The 21,562-nt window shown below is 30.7% G+C and overlaps 1 protein-coding gene across 2 annotated transcripts; it reads left to right on the forward strand.

Moving 5' to 3' along the window:
- The first annotated feature begins 1,153 nt into the window (after positions 1 to 1,153).
- LOC118073114 (protein gooseberry-like) lies at positions 1,154 to 12,651 on the forward strand. Of its 2 annotated transcripts, none has more exons than XM_035093419.1 (6): positions 1,154 to 1,522; positions 6,393 to 6,706; positions 6,973 to 7,099; positions 9,823 to 9,994; positions 10,602 to 10,886; positions 12,123 to 12,651. In XM_035093419.1, exons 1-6 carry the CDS (start codon positions 1,462 to 1,464, stop codon positions 12,373 to 12,375), a joined length of 1,212 nt encoding a protein of 403 aa, XP_034949310.1. In that variant the 5' UTR covers positions 1,154 to 1,461; the 3' UTR covers positions 12,376 to 12,651. The 2 variants fall into 2 exon arrangements, with proteins under 2 accessions (XP_034949310.1, XP_034949311.1); XM_035093420.1 differs by having other exon boundaries at positions 6,976 to 7,099.
- Positions 12,652 to 21,562: the final 8,911 nt, after the last annotated feature.

The raw sequence follows: 21,562 nt of genomic DNA on the forward strand, positions 1-21,562 counted from the left end.
AGTAATTCTTTTAATTAATCATGTGCTATTAATATTTCATTATTAAAAATAAATAAGTTCATTGAACTATAAAAACAAAATAATTCTTTTGTCTAACAGTTTATCGAAGTTTTAACATTTAACATCAACATTGTTGTGTCGATATTGAAAAAAACAGTTTTGATTTAAAATATTTTCAAGATAGATATGATGTAAGAACAAAAAATATAAATCTCAAACATGTAATTTTGTATGAGTCAACATATTGCAATAAAAATTATATTTTTTTTTCATATTTATCATCATATATTCTTATGATGCTTTAGGATATTTGGATCCATGCAGTCGAAGGAAGATAAAATATCATACTTTTAAAATTTTTACTTGACTTATTAATTAAATAAACTAAATTTTAATTCTAATTTTCATATATTTTATCTTCTATTCTTAAACAATATTTCTTTTTATAAATTTTTAAATTGATTATAGAATCAATTGGAGTCAATAATATTTTTCAAAGAGTTTAAACCACATTTTTGAATTAAAATACTTTGATCTTTAAAATGATTCAACATTGAGAAACAGAGTTTTTATGATTATTACTAGTCAAGTTTCATGGTTCAATAAATCTATACTACTTTTCTACCACAAAAAATTATGATTGGATGTTTAGAGTTAGAATTCTAACGGTTCGAAAATAAAGACAGTATTCCAAAGCTAGCTATTTTCCTCTAGGAAGTTCAAAAAGACCCCAAGTCGAACAATAAGTGTTACACATATGTGCATTATGTATTGCAATAACGAATGAGGTCATCAAACCATCAGGGAAATAATAGCACTCCCTTTAAACATTGCATTTAAAATTTAAAATTGTACGAAAATGATAAATATCTACAAGTGGCTTTAAAAAAGAATCAGATCGCGTGGGTGTAGGTGGAAACGTCTCGGGCGGAGCTTGAAATGAAAGACCACCTCTTGTAGTATTTTAGAAGGCGATGGTAGAACTGTATGTTACTAATACACAGATGATGATCGCGTGGTCTTCTTAGCTTTACTTCACCGCGGCTTCTTTCTTCTTTGCTTTCCTTCAGCGAGTAGAGGCGGAGTCTCTCCTTTCACGACGCCTCGGCTGCCTACCTTTTTACCGGGTGGTCTCTCTTTGGTCACGATTCAAGCAAAAGAGATTACTGGTCGAGATCCCACTTTTGGATCCAGTTGGAGTTGAGATTCCAAGCTTAACAGGTCGCTTGTCACTCATCTCTAGACTAGTTTCAGTTCCTTCGAGACTCTGCGACATTTTTTTTTAAACTTTAACTCTTGTTGTGTCTTAGCTACTTGCAATTTAGATCAGTGCAATTTAAAATTGAATTTGTGTGATCGGGTTTATATTTTGACTATTTACTTACCGATTGAGGACTAGTTTTCTAATTGAATACTCGTGTTGAGAATCAGAGTGATTGATTTTAATTAGACTTTATCTAAATGGCTGTCAGCACCCTCAACATGGCGACATACTTCACCACTGGTGGATATCCTTTCCAAGGTATTTTAATATTTCGTTTTAATCAGTAAATTCTTTCAAAAATTCCTTTTTTATTCTAATCAGTAAATCATTTGACAGACTGTCAAAATTTGAAAATAAATTTAGTTTATTATATACTATAAAAATTTTTTTTTCATTTTTTTTTATTATCTTTTGTTGAAATTCAACTTTTTAAGAAATATTTTTTTTAACTTGGATAAACTCCAGTTTCGAAGCAAGTTTATCTGCTGAGTTGATCACTTAACTCTGAAATTAAAAAGAATTTTTTAAAAAAAATATTCATGATGATAGTATTATGTTGTTTATATTTTAATTTCAAACTTTTGCTAATTTCAAAATCAGTAAAAATTTTTTCTTGAATTGTGATGGTTAATAAATCGATCACTGTTCAAGTATTAAAAACTATTTACTGATTTCATAATTATTTTAATATACAATAAATCTCACAAATGTAATATTTATAATGAAATAATCTGAATTAAATGAGGCCTACCGTCGGTAACAGCTGTTCCACCAACACCTTTGACATCCTTTTCTTGATACTCATCAAAAAGTCCATTTCTTTCATGCTCACGGTGATCATAAAGCAATAATGTCAGTCAATAAAGAATCCACTTGATTTCGTCTTTATATAAATCATTGCTCAACTTATTAACACACGAATCATCAAATTAACGTGAAAAGAAACAAGTCAAGCCTTTGTTAAGCTCCAAAAATTTTGAAAGAAATTTTTGTAAAATAGTTGCGGTTTGTTGATGAAATATTTTGGAATGAGAAGGGAAAAATAAAGGAGAGAAAATAATAGAATATTAGGATGAATTCATAATAAGAATAGAAGCAGAACGGATATTATTCAAGAAGGACTAGAGTTATGCGCATCAGGTAGGTTTTAGCAGCAAGAGTCAGCATCATACCACGGTGGGCGGTGGAACGGCATGTTCAGACGTGGGTACGTAATGTCTGATATCGGATCGGCCTGCGGCGACGGCACGTTGATTGAAGCCCTTGTATATAACTTGAAACTCACACTGATCTCTAAGTACATGCATCCCCGCATGCTCAATTGTCTTCTATATATACTATCTCTCTTATCTTCCTGATAGTTTTGATAGATACTCCAACCACAGACTACCATACCCTTCTCTGCAAAATACAAGTCTTTATAGCAAATCCACAATTGTTTTACTAAGTGCTTTCATTATACGCTTTTCTTAATTAATTTACACTCTTGTCAATCTTAATCCAACCTTTTTTTCTCATTACATTTACTTTAAAACAATTAAGTAATTAAAATATCGTAATGATAGTCAAAAAAAATAATTTAGCTTGCTGGTTTACTTTTTTTTTTTTTGAATGACTATTTGGTGATGACGAACATGATAATTAAAATTGAATAATTGATTTACTTTTTGATGTTGCGCTATAGACGATTGGAGATATCAAATCCAATTTTTTGTTGCCTGAAGCAATTAGAAAAAATAGAGGAAGCTTACTTTAATCAATTTTGCGGCAAATTAATGAATGAGTATTGATAATAATTAATGACAAAACACTAGTCAGTGATAAATTATTGCTAAAAAAGTTCATTAACAGTGAAATATTTTGAACTAAAGGTTCACCTTATGGTCATCATGGCCAATGTTATTTTAATCACAATATAATGAATCTAGATAAATAATAAAAGATAATGTTTCTGAAAGATATTATTATAAAATCATTGGTGAAGATATAAGCATGGTCCAAAATGATTAAGTTTACCGTTTGTTGAAGTTTTGTATTAGTGAATGCTTGATAACTTTCTAGTGATCAATTCATCAATATGTTTATCATGATCCTATAAGATGATCTTTTACAATAATGAACGCAAAATAAGCCTTTTTTTTTACAAATAAAATATTTCAGAATTAATAACCATTGTAATTTGAATAAATTATGCAAGAAAAATACTGGAATATTTTTTAAATTCTTTAATTAGTTGTTTACGGTTTTTTAAGCGACTCCAATGTTATTATACTAAAAAAATGAATTTTATTTTTCCGGTAATATAAGTTGGCTCTGCACGTATATCTTCATTCTTTTCACGATCACAAGCATTACCATGATCGCTGGAAATCAATTGCCTATAATCAATAATTCATGCTCCAAATTATTTCTCGCGCATACTCTTTATAATGCACCTTGAATCGCGGGTTCCAGGGTGGTCCATGATCCTCTTCTCTCTCTCGTTCTTCATATACATACATGTATATCCATATAATACTCTTTTCACGATAAAGCAAAAGAGTTGAGTACTCACACCAAGTTTAACCTAATTGCGGAAGGAAGCGAGAGTATATGAGTGGCCCTGAAATATCGAAGGCTTGTAAATTCTCCGGCTATGTAATTTAACGCCGAAACAACCCGTAATTATATCGTGCGTAGTACGCGTGAGTTAAAAATATTCTTACCTAAAAAAAGTCCATGGGTCCTCAGCGAAATTAGAATAATCATCATAATAACGTCAATAAAACACTCAAATAATTAAATCCAACATACTAATGTGAGTTACAACTGAAAGATCAACTCAATTATATAACTGTGAGCTGCTTGGACTAAAACTTATTAAAGATCAAAAGCGATGACGTTTGAATTGATTGCATCTTAATTTTCATGCTATAAACATCAAGCATTTAATGTCCGTATAATGATTATTGTCTTGTGTATGAATGATGACAATTAAAGTTTGATGAATGCTTTGTAGTCAAGTTGAAGGAAATGATTGGCTTCTTAACGTGCTCGTTTGTCTCTCGTGGATAATCTAACCTCTCTTTTTCCATTATCGAACATAGTATAAACATGGGAATAAACTTGGTGTTCACTAGTAGAGGGAAATCCGGATCGAAATAGCTTGGGCGTTGTCGTCCTCGCCGTGAGGTTACACGTAGCAGGCTTTGGACCCGCTTTAGGGTCCGCGTGCGTCCGAGTCTGCGCTCTCTCAGCGTCAGTCGGCTCCTTTTGATCTTGCCTGTAATCCCGGCGGGCCCCGCGGCCTCACTGACGTCATACCTGAGGTGTCCGTTCTGCTCAATCGCAAGTGTGTGTATGTGTAGTATATACACACTTGGAGTATAGATAAATGTGGTTCAAGTCAGGAACTTTGCAAAATTACCAACACGCGCTTACATTTATGGTAAATCATTTTTTATTTGGGGGATGTTGTGGGGTATATTTTGGATACAAATATTGTTTATATCGAAGCCTTTCAATTTTTCATAAACATAGGGATTTATCTTTCAATGTGTTTTAATGATTTTTTCTTCAAGATTATTACTTTGCTTTCAATAAAAATCATTAAATTGATCAAAACCAATTTTTATTCGGCTTAAATAAATTTGAAATTACTGTTTTTCTTTGTAATATATCAAGAGCTACAATAAAAAAAGCTGTAAAATGGCTAGACAGATGTAATATTAAGAAAGTATGTGGAAATAGTGATTTAATGTGATGATTTTTGTATCAATTTTATATAAAATATTGGTTAGCTTGATGATTATGGCAAAAAATGGTGTCTTCACGGATAATAAATTTGTAGAACTAACGATATATGGATAACATCAGTAGTAAAAGTTACACCAATTCCAAAGTAATTGACTATAGAGTTGATGTAACTTGAAAAAAAGTCATGTCTTCTCAACAGTCTTTTTCCGTGTAGAAATTTCTCTGATGATGAGGAATCACATGATCACACCATCAATGAACGTGTTTACATAAAATTGGTCAATAAGGTGACTAGCATTTTTTCCATTTAAAACTCTAGAAATAATTAGCTAATTTAACTTCTACACTACTGAAGATGATAAAGTTGATTATTTAGAATATCGATACTAATCTAAGACAGAAGCTGATGATCATCATTGCCATCAGACACTCTTTATAAATTGATACTCATGACTGGATCCAATAGCATTTATTACATTTAGAAATATCTTGGAGATTTTCTGAGTCTTTTAGGTGAGATGATATCATCATCTAGATTATAAAGTATTGTTCAAATGACCTATTTAACTTAAAAAAATATAAACAATTGTTGTCAAGGTATTCAAGACTGGCACCATCATTTTATAACCAGCTTTAAAAGTGAAACATTTACTTGAATAATATATGCAGTAGTAGAAATAGAAATAAAGTCTTTACCATGATTTTTCGCGGTGGATAGGTTCATAAAACATGTCGAACTCGGATAAACAATAGCTCTTTATCGTATTCAATTACCTGTAGCCTCGTAAAATCTTATGAGTGATAACTTTGTCTACTCTATCAGCTAACAGCTGAATTATTTACTGTCTCGTAACAATAATTTTTCCTATTACATTATCTTTAATTTGAAATTTATTATTTTTCAACAATAATACTTTTTTTTTATCATCAACATCATCATTACCATTTTGGAATGAGGAAACATTTAGCAAGATGTAAGTGAAGCTATGTTGATAGTTTTTTTTCATTTATTTTAATCGATATTTAACGTTTGGAGGTTGAAAAAAACCGGAATAGCCAGAGGGAATTTTATTACTTGAAGCAAAACCATACAGTCGTAATTCGTTGGTCAGACGTAGATAGAAGATTTTCTTCAAGTCCATCCCTCGTACTTGAAACTTGCCTTATGCACGCAATATTCCGACTGTCCTCATCTCATTGCATTTGGTTTCTTTACCACGTCACTGCCGTATAATATTTGTTTGAACTTCGTAATTATCATTAAGATAATTAAAAGGCCTCATTACCTGTAATTAGAAGTAACACAGCGGCACCTTGCGTGTCTTATTATTAAAAGTCTGCTGATGTTTCCAATGAATTTGAATGAAAATATTTTTCTTTTTTTGCTTCACAGGACAAGGAAGAGTTAACCAACTGGGTGGAGTCTTTATCAACGGTCGTCCTCTTCCGAATCATACTAGATTGAAAATTGTAGAGATGGCTGCTAATGGAGTCAGACCATGTGTGATCTCTAGACAACTTAGAGTTTCACATGGATGTGTGTCTAAGATCCTTAATAGGTATCAGGAAACTGGATCTATCAGACCAGGTGTCATTGGTGGATCTAAGCCCAGAGTTGCTACGCCAGAAGTTGAAACAAGGATTGAAGAACTTAAGAGACAAAATCCTGGAATTTTTTCATGGGAGATCAGAGATAGATTAATAAAGGTCTGCTGATAAACAACTTATTATTTTAAAATCATTTTACGCATGGATAAAAAATTCTTGAAAAAATAAATAAACTTTGATGTTAACTTCTGAAGGTTCAATATTTAATTTAAAATCAAACAATTTTTAGTTAGCAAAAAATAATGAATTTTAGAATTTTAAGTAAACAAAAGAAGAAGTTGATCTCTATTTGATTGTACACTCAATAATTAATTTAAACTTAACTTTGAATTAAAATACTAACTGGTCCAATGCGGTTTTGCCAGCAGGACGGTGTATGTGACAAAACATCAGCACCATCAGTATCAAGCATCTCTCGTCTACTTCGAGGACCAAATCAAACTCGTCCTGGAGATGATCTTCGACGTAATCATTCAATAGACGGTATCCTTGGTGAGTATTTACATCTGTCTAAAACATAAAACTCCTTTCCTGGCTCATATATACATGATTCTACCACCGGAAACATTACCTTGGTACTTTCATACGTGCGTTAATACTAAAAGCACGCGTATAAAAATTTTTAATGACAGGAAGAAAAGAGAGAGTAAGTTGAAAAAAGAAAGATGAAAAAAATTTTTTTTTTTTAAATGCTCGAGGCTTCAATTACCTTCTAATAATTTGGAGGATATAACAGAACGTAAGGCTTAGCAGAAAATTCAGTCGGCATTCTTAAAGAGAATTCCGCGTTATATTTATTAGGACGCCGGTGAAACAGCCAAGTATTCTCTTTCTTCTTTACGAAGAAATATATTAGACGCCCCGTGGTGCGCGCGAATGTCTTGAGTTTATTATCTTCTCGCCTGGGAGTTTCACATTTGATTAGGAGTCTCTTCGAACACGAAGAAGTGCCTGTATATTAAAACTATTCTCTCCATCTTTATGAACTCCACTCGAATAAAACAAAATATGACATTAAAATAAGCATCAACAACAGCAGCAGACAAAAAACAAGAAATATTTTTTATCTTCAATAATTCCTTTTTCTTACCTTAAATTATATTAAGTCATCAGGGGGGAATAGGATCATCAGCAAGAAGTAAATGATAGAAGGAAAGTACACAGAGTTATATTAGGTCAAAGAAAAAGCAAAAGGGAATCATGGTGCAGATCTTGAAGTTGAACCGCGGCGTGTGGTCCCTTGAAGCTGCTGCAGCTCCTCCTTGCATTCGTGCCTCCTCTAATCTCGGGGAGTGCCGCCGAAGAGTTGCGGTGAATCTTATACTTGAGAGTGATGAAGAAAGACGTGCTTCATCCTTGTTCCTGTTTAGCAAACCCTGCTGGCTAACAGTCTGCATCCTGCTCGTGGCAACATTACCTATAAACACACCAGCTATTGATTTAGACATGTTCTTGTTTGGGGGATTGGTTCCGTAAGCGACGGACCGCTAACCGCACAATTTATTCACGGATATTAAAGTCAATTTTCACACTATTTCCTTGACATATTTGCAACGAGCACTAATAGCTCTATTTGTTAGCTCAATCAGCAGAGGAAAAAAATGTTAAATATTTATGGAATTTTCTCCACTTGGTCCAATGGCTTTATTTAATGATCCAATACATCAAAGTGGTGATATTTTAAAAGAATAAAATATTTCATGGCGTCGATGGGTCGCGGAAATCGTCAGGCTTCAACAGAATCGCAATGCCCTCGAAGCGTTGCTAAGGATTTACGACTTCTGGCATGGCCTTTAATCTTACTTACCGCTTTGCAAGTAAATGCTCTTGCTCACTTTTCTCTTGATGTTACTCTTACTATTATTCGCGCCCTAGCGGCTTTAGAAAACCTGCTATTGATTCAGTTGTATACTCGCTGATCGCTTCATTTAGCAATCAACATATCTGTTGATCAACATTCTTATTGGCCAACTTTTACTCTAAATCATGTACTGGTATGTTTTTATCATAGCTTCTTTATTATTCTAGTCATGTGGAGAAGTGAACTTGGAGTAATTATAAAGCTTGTGTACATTCATTTTATGTTGAACCATTATTTAATTGAGAATGAAAAATTTAGTATTTTTTAAATGGAAAGTAATTGCCTTGTAGTAGAAATAAGTTGGAGAAATATTGTAAATCATTTTCCAATAAGCATGGAGATATTTTTCTTTAATTTATTAACTCATTAATTTATGCAAATAAAATTATATGCAGTTTTTTTTCATTTGAATTCGATATTGAGCGGATAAAAGCGATGAATTAGAGCAGTGTTCAAGCATATTTTTAATTTTAATAATCAAGAGTGAGAAAATATAACTAATCATCCAGCATTTACATATCACATGTAGATTATTAAGCTTATCAACTTCTTTAAGAAAAAATCTAGTCTTATCAGTTAATGAGTATGCATTGAATAAACCTAGCATTCTCCAGTTCCATAAAAATCTATCCACATTAAACCTGAGGTGTTCTTGGTTGGAGAATGACTGGTTGTAGTTTATGTCTTCAGCTCGAGATTATCGATAGCAAAATGTCGAATTAAGATTTTTGCACTAGAGCATAGTGGAGTTGGCAGGGTATAGATGAAAGAGTCACGGAACCTACATGTCAAAGAACTTAATTCCTGTTGGCGCACGAACCCTAATTTCTCTGGTGTTTTAGTTTAGTATAGGTTAGCCAAGCGAACGGCTGTAATCACGAAGGATTTAATGGTGGGTTGCAGACTCGGGCGTGTGAACTGTGGGCGGGAACAATTCGCTTCCTATCTTCAGTATCTGACGTCTAGCACGTGCTGGAACTGAAATTCCACTCTCAACGTTATTTCCTCTCTCTTTTCCTTCTTCAGCTTGTTCACTCGTCGATTGCGTGAGCAAAGAATGTTTTCTTTCGTCTCTCAACTCTCTAGTACCTCTAGCTCTTGTAGCGTCATTAGCCACCATTTTCCATCCCTCTTCAATCAACTAACGAACCGTAGAATTACATACATTTTACGATTTACTTTTCACTTCGGACGACAGATGTTCCTGGTCGAGGTAAATCGCTTTATACAATTTATAAATCTCCACATACCATCCATATTAGTTTTCTTTTTCTTTTAAACTTATTATTTTTTATTCACATGGTTTTTTGCTTTCAAGCATATTTAACAAATTTCTTCCGCATTTCTGACACAGGTGGTAGCAGTGGTGATGACTCTGAGACCGAAAGTGAGCCTGGAATTGCCTTGAAAAGGAAGCAGAGACGAAGTAGAACTACTTTTACTGGAGAACAGCTGGAACAACTTGAAGCTGCTTTTCTCAGAACTCAGTATCCTGATGTCTATACCAGAGAAGAACTTGCTCAAAAGTAAGCCTTTCAGAATTTATTAAAATTTTTATATAAGTTGATATATTTGGTTTTTAAATAGAAGAGAAAGTCCTGTAATTACTCCAAAAACTAAAGGTTCAGATCAATTTGTTGGAGAAAATATTTTTAAAAAATAACATATTTATTGGAGTAATCACTTTTTTTATCAATGATTAATGAAAGAAAGGATTAAATGTGTTTTAATTAGAACTAAAGTATTTTCTCCACATGTATACTGGTGTATACTACTGTCAGAAAGTTTGAAAACATTATTACCAAAGTTAATATTTATGATTTATAGTCAAGAGCGATAATTTAATAATAAATAACTAACGATAATTTAATAAGTAAACCATTTTGATTTATAAACTATAATTCTGATTTACAAGTTACAACTTTAATTTATGAGCTAAAAAAAAAATATTTATAATTTTCAACTTTCCAATAGTAATACATGACATCTATATCTACACAGACATGCATGTAGAGAAACATAAGACAAATTAACAGGAAATTCGAAAATAAAAAAAAAAACTTAATGAACTGAGAAAATCATTAGCAATTTAATTCTATAATAATGCTGATGAAAAAAATTCTTTTTTTCCAGAACAAAACTCACAGAAGCTAGAGTACAAGTGTGGTTCAGTAACAGACGTGCTCGGCTACGTAAACAGCTCAACAGTCAACAATTGAATGCATTCAATACGATGAGCCTTCAATCTTTCCCAACTCAACACTATCCCAGCAGTGCCGACAGCTACCAAAGCTACGGCCAGGCATCAGTAGCTGCGGCTGCAGCCACCACAGCGGGATATCCTCAGCACTACAATTATGGGGAGAACTACTATAGCACTCAGCAACAGTGGCCTCGAGCAACATCCGAAAACTATGGGTAAGTTGATGCTTTCCATCTTAAATTTATTAACTACCCCATATTAATCATCATCATCCTGATTATCATCATCAATTCAATCACAGTAGTCTGCATCAGATTTTACTTTCTGAAGAATTTTCATCAGTCTGTAATTTTACAAAAAACATATTATTAAATGCTTGGTTTATAATTTTTATGGAAAAATAATAAAATATTTTATTATTTGATTGCTTTAAAAAAATAGCAAATTATTTTTAACAATATGAAAAATTTATTTATGTTATAAACATATATTTAGTTGGAATTATAAGGTTTATTTATTAACGATTTTTGTGTACACACCTGTGTATAAATGATATGATTAAAAGAATTTCGATGAGCCAACTGTCTGCTTGATGTTTCCATACACCACACGGTGGTCGAGAAATTCTTCTACTCGGTGTGGTCTGCAATTACGTTAGAGGCTTCATAATGAAACGCTACCGGCTGATAATCAACTTGGTCAGGTTTAACTTTAGGTTTGCCTTTCGATTCATCCATCTCTCACCTTTTTGATGCCTTTATAACATTCATCTTTGATGTACCTGTAACATCAATTATTTATTTCATTTGCTTTCTCAATGTTTTTGTGATAGTTTCTTTGATAAAAAATTATTTTCTGGATAATTATCAGTCTGTTAATGAAATTAGGTAGTAATTCACAGAAATATGCAAAATAAGTTTTTCTATGGTTTCTTTTTCCTATTATTTTTCAAAATTTAATTTTTCTATGTGAATAATCTCAGCGGAGAAAGAATCTTGTTTATTTAAACAATAATAAATCATTGAATCTCATAATTTTATATTAATTGAATTAAATCAAATCATATTAAAAGCTTTATGTTTTAAACAAATCAAGTGGTCATAAAACTTAATTTAAAAAATGGTAAATTGACAGTAAAACTGCTGTTAAAAGCAATCAAAATAACTAATTGAGCAGTAAATTTAATAATTAAGAAGCATACATTTCTAAGAAAAATAATAATAAATAATGTAAGTATTCAGACTAAATTAGATTAACATTTTAATCAATATTTTTCATACCAAGCTTAATTTTAAAATTGAATAAAGCTGTAAAAATTTTATTCAATAATTAATAGATTGTATTATATTCAATATTACCTCCCATTAGTTACAAATGAATTCCATCAATCACCAAAAAAAAATTTTCAGAGTCCACAGTTATTTATTTTCAATTTTTTCTTATTGTTAAAGACTTTTCAACAGTCCTCACTACGCAAGTTCCAACCTCTCATCCAATTTATCACCAACCAACCTGAATTTGGGAGGCTTAGGTGGCAGCGTGAGTCCAACAGGTTCCAACATGAGTGCCTGCATGGTCCAAGGTGCATCTCCATCAGCAGGAATGGGTCATCACCATGTGACCCCACACAGTCCAAGTGAAGCTAAGAGTGGATACCCATACCTGGGATCAATTGATTCCCAAGTGTGTGGACGAGTTCACTAAATGAAGAATGCCTTATACTGATGTTAATACTTAATCTAGAATTATAATTGTTATATTGTTGATAATAATATTAGTTTAATGAATTAGACAATGAATATTTGTCTAGCAAAGTGGACAAACTTACCCAGTGATTTAAGTAAAATTAAATAATAATTATTTATGAGACTCGTAGCTACCATGAGAAAATTTAAATAATGACCAAGTAAAACAGTGCCTTGTATTTACATTTTGCATATTACTTGAGTAAACAATAAGACTATTATTATTAATAATTAGCTGAAGATCTAAATTTAAAACAAAATTGTGTAATTAAGATGCAATGAATATTGTAAAAATTGTTTTTCGATAAGTTTAAATATAATGAATTAGAGCATAAATATGTAAATAATGAAAAAGAAAAAATGATGGGTTAAATGTAAATATAAAAACACTATAATGAAACAATATGAAAGAATTTTAGTATTAGCTAATCCATGATTATTAATGTGATTTCACTAATCTGTCTATTTAATTGGCCAGTTATAAATATTGTTTGTAAATATTTTTCTTCTATCTTTTTTAATTAATGTATTTTATCTTTAATATACATTAATCGTTATAATAAATGATTAATTACTAAAAGAAAACCAGTTGTTTTGATAAAATATTTGATCCTTTTTAAAAATTATTATCAATAAGTGAGAGTATAATTGTTTTTTTTAGAATCAGCTTCATCTTTGAGTTTCATAGTCTTCTTATTATTGTTTATTTATTCAGCAATTTTATTTTATGTTTCCTTTTATTTATTCCATTTCTTTGTAAAAATAAATCTCCGTGAGTTTTTTGTGAAAGAAAAATTGAGCATTTTTTTTTTTTTGAAGAACATAACAATGATCCACCCCGCTAGTTTGGTATTTTGATAAAAGAAGAACAACCCAAATTTTCATTCGTGCTTGGGACGACAACGAGCAATCAGCCTGCCGTATATCTGCCGCTCCTGTCGCCACGCATTTATGCTCTATTGTGTATCCAAAGTAGGTGGTCGAGCGGCTTCTCTTCTCTCTTCTATTTTCCACCTTCTATCTCTCCATCATCATGCTTCCTTATTCTCAAACTCTGACTTCTTTTTCGACACAAAAGTCGGCAAGTCACGTTTGTCTTTCAACTTTTTAAATCGACTACCGTTATAACCAGAAAACCACTACTGATCAACACCGATTTCGCGTCTTCTGATATATAATAACTGTAACAAAGCATTAAATGAACAACCGATCGGCAATCATCAAATATTTTCTAGTTCTGACTTCATGATTCAGAGAAATTAGAACAGGAGAGATCAATAAGTTGAAACGTGGTCAAGAACAATGCTCAAAAGTAACCGATTTGTGGTAGAATGGTGAACGATTTTTGAGAAAAAATGAATAGAGTGTCGAAATAATCGGCTTTTTGGATCTTTGGTGCAATAGAAAAATGATATTGCAATAAAATGATGGGAATTGGTGAGAGTTCTGTAATGGAAGTTACACAATTTTTGATTGAAAGTCTTCACTCCTATGAGAAATTTAAATTAAAAATAGGTTTGAATGAAAAGTTTTTGATTCAAACAACCATTATCAATAAGTTAATTTTTTCCTAAATCACAATAAATAAAATATATTTTTGAGATGATATTGATGGAAAAATATAGTGATTGGAACAATCAACAGTTTAAATTAATAATTGATTTTTTTTGTAAATCAAATCTATTTATTTATTTCAATTTCTAATATTTTCTAAAGTGATATCTTTTTTTATGTACAGAATGCATTTAGACTCATGACGTGCGTCAAAATGTACAAAAATATATGCATTTACATCTGTTAATATTTTTTTTTGATTTTAAATTAAATGAAAAAAATTGATTTTAATGAAAATTCTTCAAAATAGTCATCATCTCAGGTTAAGAAATCAATAAGAATTTAAACTTCTTCATCTATAAAATATGAAATCTATCAATGCTTAGACATTCAGAAGTTAAAGTTGATGATATAATCAGGAATATTATTGAAAAATCTTACAATTTTGATATAAAGATTGAAATATTCAGTTTAAATTTCTTGGATTTATGAAAGTAAATAAAAGATCCAACACTCAGAGAAAAGTCAAAACCATGAGTATCATGCGAAAATAAGATCTAAACCTACCTCCCAGACCTTTCTAACAAATAATGTTCCCATCAACTGATCAATAGAATGAAATCATTTTTTTGTTACCCAAGGGCCTAAGCAACAAACTATTGGGTACAATATTCACCTTTCATCTATAGAGAAAAATCAGCCTATTTTACATTGTTCTTTCTTTAATGTGAGAATTGAAATTAAATATCAATCGATCATGCTATTCTCCAAACTGCATGATTTATCATCCAGTTCCTTCACTCAACTGTTGAAAGCCCAAACTTTTGGATACAAAGGCTTTCTTTTATCTTTTTTTCAGTGTTTTGTTATACTTTATATAGAACTCTCATACCTACCGCATCTCATTCTGCAAGTGGATGCACCAGAAAAGCCCAAGTGCAGCAAGATAAAGAGAGAAAAAGAATTAAATAGTGTTTTAAAGTTGTGGGAGAACAGATTGAGTCAAAGAAGCTATGATTTCTTTAGGGATTGGTTTAGTATAACATGGGGGTGATGAAGTAAGAAGCATACATTTCAAAGAAAGCCGCTCAGAAGCCATCAGAAACGAGTGAAGTACTAGGGGATGGTAAGGGGCGGAGATCAATGAATGGCAAATCATAGAAAAAGACCATCCGATATGTGGGGTCTTACTTCTGATACTCTTTTACAACTTGAGAGTCACGCGCCCATCGATCGTTCTTCGATTTTCCTTGGAGACCATCAAGATGGCGATTTAAACATCACTAAAAAATTTCCCCTTGTCACAACTACAAATTTATACTCCAATTTTTCGAAGAAAGCTTTTTGTTGGGAGGTCCAGTAGCCACATGTAATCATTAGAGTACTTAACCAAAAACACTTGTAGGATTTTTGGAAAACAGCAAAAGAAGTTTATGGGTATTATGGGTAAATATTGTAGTTGGTTGAATTCTTCATGTTTCTTAGAAGTCTTTGAATATTATATTACATAAATGATCTAGGTGATGCAGCTATTGATGTTAAATATACATCACCAGCTTTCTAAAATTAAAGATTATAATAAATAATGATGCTATATTAGTTAAAAAATTTAATAATAATTTTTTATAATCCAGATTAAGTGCATGTAATTTATCAATAAATTTTTACCTTCTAACCATCAATGATGAACTGCTTCTACTTTCAATTCCCTGGTTAGAAGCTTAAAATTATACAAAACCTTGAATTGAAAACCTACTATTGAATCATTTCATCAGTTCTGATTATCAATGGAATGCCTAAAAAATATCTTAAAGACCTTTAGCCTTTTTATCCACCGAAAAAATGCTTAGCTGTTATATAATTGGACTCTAATAACTAGGATGATGATAACTATCACAACTATTACCGTCAAATTTTCATTCTGAAATCGAATGAATAAAATAAAATTTATTATCAACCATAATTCAATGTTAGCAATTTGTTCTCACTAATAATTTTGGGTTGCTTCTGTCCTTTAACTGCCTCATAAATAGTAAAAGAAATTGTTGTTAAAGTCAGCTTTATTGGTATTTACAAGCACTAAAATTTTATTAATTTTGATTTTATCAGTTCATTGAGCTCATGATGAATAGTATTTGACATTGAAAGCCTTTATTGAGATGATTTGAGCGACAGAAATGGATCTGCTCTTTCATGTTCAATGATTAAACCAAGTAATAATGATGAAAAGTATCCGAAGATGAGAAATCAGCGGATTCGACAGATGTATCGGTAACGACAAAGCTGATAGGCGTGACGACCTCCCAAACTCAAAAGCCGCACCCTATATGAAAGGGACTGAAATATAGGGGCGGCGTTTAGATCTCGATTCTTTTTACATATATATCCCCACAATGCGTACACACTTACTTAGATATATTATTGTATGTCGTTTTATTTACAACTAAGACTATTTTCCCTAATATTCCGTTATTTACTCTTTACCCCACATGTATTACCTGTGAAATATGACAGATTTAATCCTGAAAAACTACTGCCTGACTAATGATATTTACTTTTGCATGCATATCAGTATATTTTATAGAATTTTTTTCGCTAGGTCAGGTTATAAATTAGTGGTTGAATCCAATAATTGTTTTCTCTTCTTGAAACCATTTAATAGTATTTAAATGTTATTCAGAAAAAAAATTTTTTTTTTTTAGTTAATTTTTTTCTGTAAAAAAAGCTTCGAAATTGAAGAAATCAGATTCAGAGATGATCCTAAAAGTGAATTTAATTATTCCTGAAAAACTAATATTGGCAGACCATTAGCAGATATTTACTGATTACAATTACACCAATGAGAATTAGTAAAAGTTTTGACTTCAATTAGTATTTAGTTGCAGCAAGCTATATGAATATAAATATATTATCATTATTATTATGTTTTTAATTTATAGAATAAATAAAAAAAGCTAAAAGTTTAGTTTTATTTAAATTTTTTCATTTCAACTTCAAAATTGAACTTCAATATTAATATAGATATTTTTATCTGTTTTTTTAAATTGAATCAATGAATTCTTTTTTAAGAGAGTAAGTAGGGGAAGAGGGGGTGAAGTGGAACACCACAAAAAAATTTCAATCAACAAATTAAGCATTTTATTAACAAATGTTAATTATTTTTAATGCATTAATGAAATGGAAAATTGATAAACAAAAAGTGCAATAAACGTTTTTAAACTTATTTTCATAAATTAGTACTTTTTTTTTATTGTTTCACTTTTGCCTATCTTTCTCTTACACTGAGAAATAAATTTCGTTAAATAAAAGAATTTTTTATTTAATCAACAAAAGAAGCTTAGAGTATTCTTAAGATAATATTTAATTTGGTCCAATAATATTGTTATCAAAAACACATTTTTTTATTTGTTTTAATGCTACGACAAGTATGAAAACAAATGACATTTTATTCATTTGATTAAATAAAATGATTTTAATAAAATATTCCGAACTTCGAAGCAATATTTCATTGCGACTATCATATTTGAAATTTTGATGTTAATGATCAAATGAAATATTTTTTATATAAATTTTTTTTTCACACTGAAATAAATAAATTGTAGGACCAAGTAAACAGTCTCTGGTGTTAAATAAATAATTTATTAAATAGATTATTCAACATTTATTGTAATTGGTTATTTACTTAACATAAATGATTATTTACTTGATCCTAAAACAGTTACATATTTACTTGACATAGAAAAATTTTTTTCAGTGTATTGATTGATTCAATTTAAGAAAGTATTGAATGAAATAAATTCGGTACTGTCAAAATCTAATCAAATATGTAAGTAGTAGTAGTCTAGTTTTGTTCCGACATTTTATTGTCATAATTTATGACAAAAAAGAGTGTTGGACAATAGAGTATTTTCTGAACGTATATTAAAAATGAAACTACAATTGACATGTTTAACAAGAATTGTAACTCATAAATTAGTCATGATGGAATGAACTATGGCCTCAGAGCACCCTAGATAAAAATAATCAGGAAAATTTACCTTGTCACTTAGGATCCATCATTAAATTTGCAACACCGAAGACAGAATTATTTTCTACGAGCGTTCTCCACTTGGTACCACGACAGGAAAAAGCCAACAATCGACATGAGCGTGGGTATATATAAAGCGAAAGAGTGAGTAAGAATATCAACCTCTATAATACAATAATATACACGCGTACTCGGTGAACGGTTTTACGTGGTACCCCCCTAGGGTTGCATTTGCACGGTTTTCATTGGCTCAGTTAAGTTTGATTAATCTGTTCGCTTGTGCCATTGTTCGAGAATACGACGCGGTTCTTTTGCCATTGGCTGTAACCCATCCGGACGATGCATTAATGCATCAGGGTTCCAAGTAGTAGCAACTATCATTATCATCAGGGGGCTGTGAACAGAAAAGTTATAACCGTTTGCTCAATTTTTTTATGTACTCTTTCCATTCGATTAATTTTTAACATCTGATTGATGGATTTTATTTTTGCTCTGTTTTAAATATAAATAAAACTTTTTTTTTAATTTATTTTTTATTATAAACAATCTGAAAAACAATGTCACTTTTTACTGATTAATAATTTTTTATTTGTTCATTTAATTCTTTTAGTAATATTTCGTTTTTACAATGTTTTATAATTATTTTACTTGCATTTTTTTTTAAATTATTTATTTATTTATTTTAAACATTTACATAGGCCCAATACCAAAGCCAGACTAAGGCCACAGATACATATAATAGTGGAAATACAGACATGAACAAAAATTGCACAGCAATATATTTTATACATGAAGTACTTTTAATACAAATAAGATAGCAGGCTAGTGTCCAGCATCAATACATTGCAAATCTATTTGGTTTGTCAGTTAGAGTATTGAAAAATAATGACACATATTTTTTGTTTTTTTTTTTTTAATCAATGAACATTGAGAAAGATAAAATGCATCAAAATTCGGCAATGAGGATTCGTGCATCAGAACGCACTAAAAATTATACCACATGATGTATTGCGAATTTTAGACACGTCGTATCTTTGTCTATTTTGGTTTACATAACAAAAGAAAAAAAGTGGGTCAAAGATTTTTTGTTAATCTAACTAAAGGGTTAATTAGATTTTTTCAAATGACAAGCCTATTATGAAAGAAAGTTTTTTTTTTATGATCACACTGCAAACCCAAGTGTTTAGAAACTAAACACTTATAGTATTTGCAATGTATTATGTTAGTTAAAAACTTCAGGCTAATTTGCTGAAAAAAAAGTTCTCTTCAGCATAGTAATTTTTTTACAAATTCACCTTGAGGTGAATTTTATTTTTTTTGGAGTAAATTTTATTCCATAAATGAATTAATTCGTCACCTCCTTCAATTTATTTCGCCTCTAAAAAAAGTTTTTTTATATTGGATAAGAACACCCTTGATGAACAGTTGAGTCTGAACGATAAATAAAGAATAAACAATTATTATAAACAAATAACAAATATTTAATGAAAAAATTTAATAATTTTTTCAATTAACCCGACGTTACTTTAAAAGATAAAAAGTACTTCAATGTATTTTAAATTTTCGTTTTTTATAGTTTCAACGGTTTGTCTATTTTCTAAGTAGTGTTGGTCTAATTGACTTCAAAAAATAATAAATTAATTATTAATCAGTTGAGGTCAAAATTAAAAAAAAAAAATTGTCATTAAAAAGTTCTCACATTATCTCCAACAAAAAATGTTCCATTCAATAAATCATAACTAGATTATTTTTTCTGGCCATAAATAAACCTCCCAAAAAAAAACAAAATATATTTAACAGAATATTCTTTCATTTCCCATAAAACTCCAAGTCTAATATCCTCTAAAACTTGAGTCTCGTTCATAAAATCTAAAAAATAGAAGCAAGTTTAGAATTCAACCATTAAAAAATTTAAAATAAAAAATGAAATTTTATATCTCAAAAGTGCAAAGGTGAGAGAAAATATAACTTACAAATCTGAGAACAAAATGGTCGTCATTGTCGCTTGTAGAGCCATTAGAGGGGTGGAATGAAGCACAAAGGGATGAAGAGAGAAAGAATGAGTAGAAAGTACAGGGAAAATAATGATTGGTATAGTGAGGTATGGTTCATAGATTTGGTTACCCTGCATACACACAACTACTATCCTATATCATATAGAAAGAAATAGTGGAGGATGCAGCCGGGTGCCAAAGCGAGGGGTTACCGGTTGGGCCCCAAGACCTCCCCTCTCGATCTATACGCGTATCGCTTCGCAAAAGATCAACAAACGCGGCGTGATGCGCGACCAATCAGCACGGCGAGACCAGCTGCCGCCGTCGACATTCAACACAACACCAAGTAAGAGTCGCGACAGCGTTGGCGGCAATAGTCTTTCTATTCCTCAGGGTATCCTTAAATGAAAAAATCTACGGTTAGTTCATTCATCATACCCTTATATAGTTACCCCGTGTTTTTCCAAACATTTTCCTCAGTTCTTAGTATACATGCACATTTACCCTCTGATTTTCAAACAGTTGGTCGTACGATACGGCCAATCTGTTAGAAAAATTACCGAATAACTCATTTTCTTTGTAACACTACTCCGGTTAGTTGCCATGGGATTTGTGTTAGTTCAAAAATTATTCGGAAAATTTATTAATTTTTTTTTTGGATAAGTTTTTTGTATTAAAGAGGGTAGTTAGTCGTTAAAAAAATTGAAAATTAAATTATTGAAGATGAAATAATTATTCGTAAGGCTGAATTGTGGGAAAAAGTTGGAAAATGTCAATGCTTTGGTTTTTTTTTTTTGTTTTTGGAGTTGCTTGATGAATTTATTAATTTTTTCTTGTATAATAAAAAGGACAAGGTGCTAAAGCTAACGCCCTAATTTCTATTTATGTTTTAATTCTCATTTAGAAAATTTATTTCCCATTTAGTTATTTATTTCCAGGTGTAAATTTACTTTGTTAGAAATTGATACAGTCTACTTACTGTATATTAATTTATGATTTTTTGTGTAACAACATTTTATAATTTCTAGTCCTATGTACAGTTGATTTGTCAACTCAAAAGAACATAACCAAAAATCGAAATAAATTAATTTAATTTTTAAATTGAAAAATTTTTTTTAAACTATTTTTTCGTTAATTAAGGCAATAGATGCTTTTAAGAAAAAATAACCTAATTTTCATCTTTTGTTACAAAGTTAAATTTTTAATAAAAAGTTCTTAGTTTACTTTATAACCTAAATAAAAGCATCAACAACAATTAAAATGTTATATTTTTTTTTACATCTATGAATTTATTCGCAAATATTACACTAAAAATTTGTTCTTCACTAAAAAAAATAAATGATTTTTTTCAAAATACCTACCACAGAGAGAATCATTAAAAATTTAACCCTTAAAAAAATGAACTGAAACAAATTTAAGTAAAAGAAATGATCTGAGAATGATTATTCGAAAAGAAGTAATAATCAGGTAAAATGAATAAATAATGATTAGAATGCGACTAATTTTGAGAAGATAGAATCATCGCAAGCCGTCACAAAAGCATCGTAGCAAATCAAAATTTCACGTCAAGG

This window comes from Chelonus insularis, unplaced genomic scaffold, assembly GCF_013357705.1.
Source record: "Chelonus insularis isolate UGA/USDA-ARS -01 unplaced genomic scaffold, ASM1335770v1 scaffold_229_pilon, whole genome shotgun sequence".
Classification (NCBI taxonomy): Eukaryota; Metazoa; Arthropoda; class Insecta; order Hymenoptera; family Braconidae; genus Chelonus; species Chelonus insularis.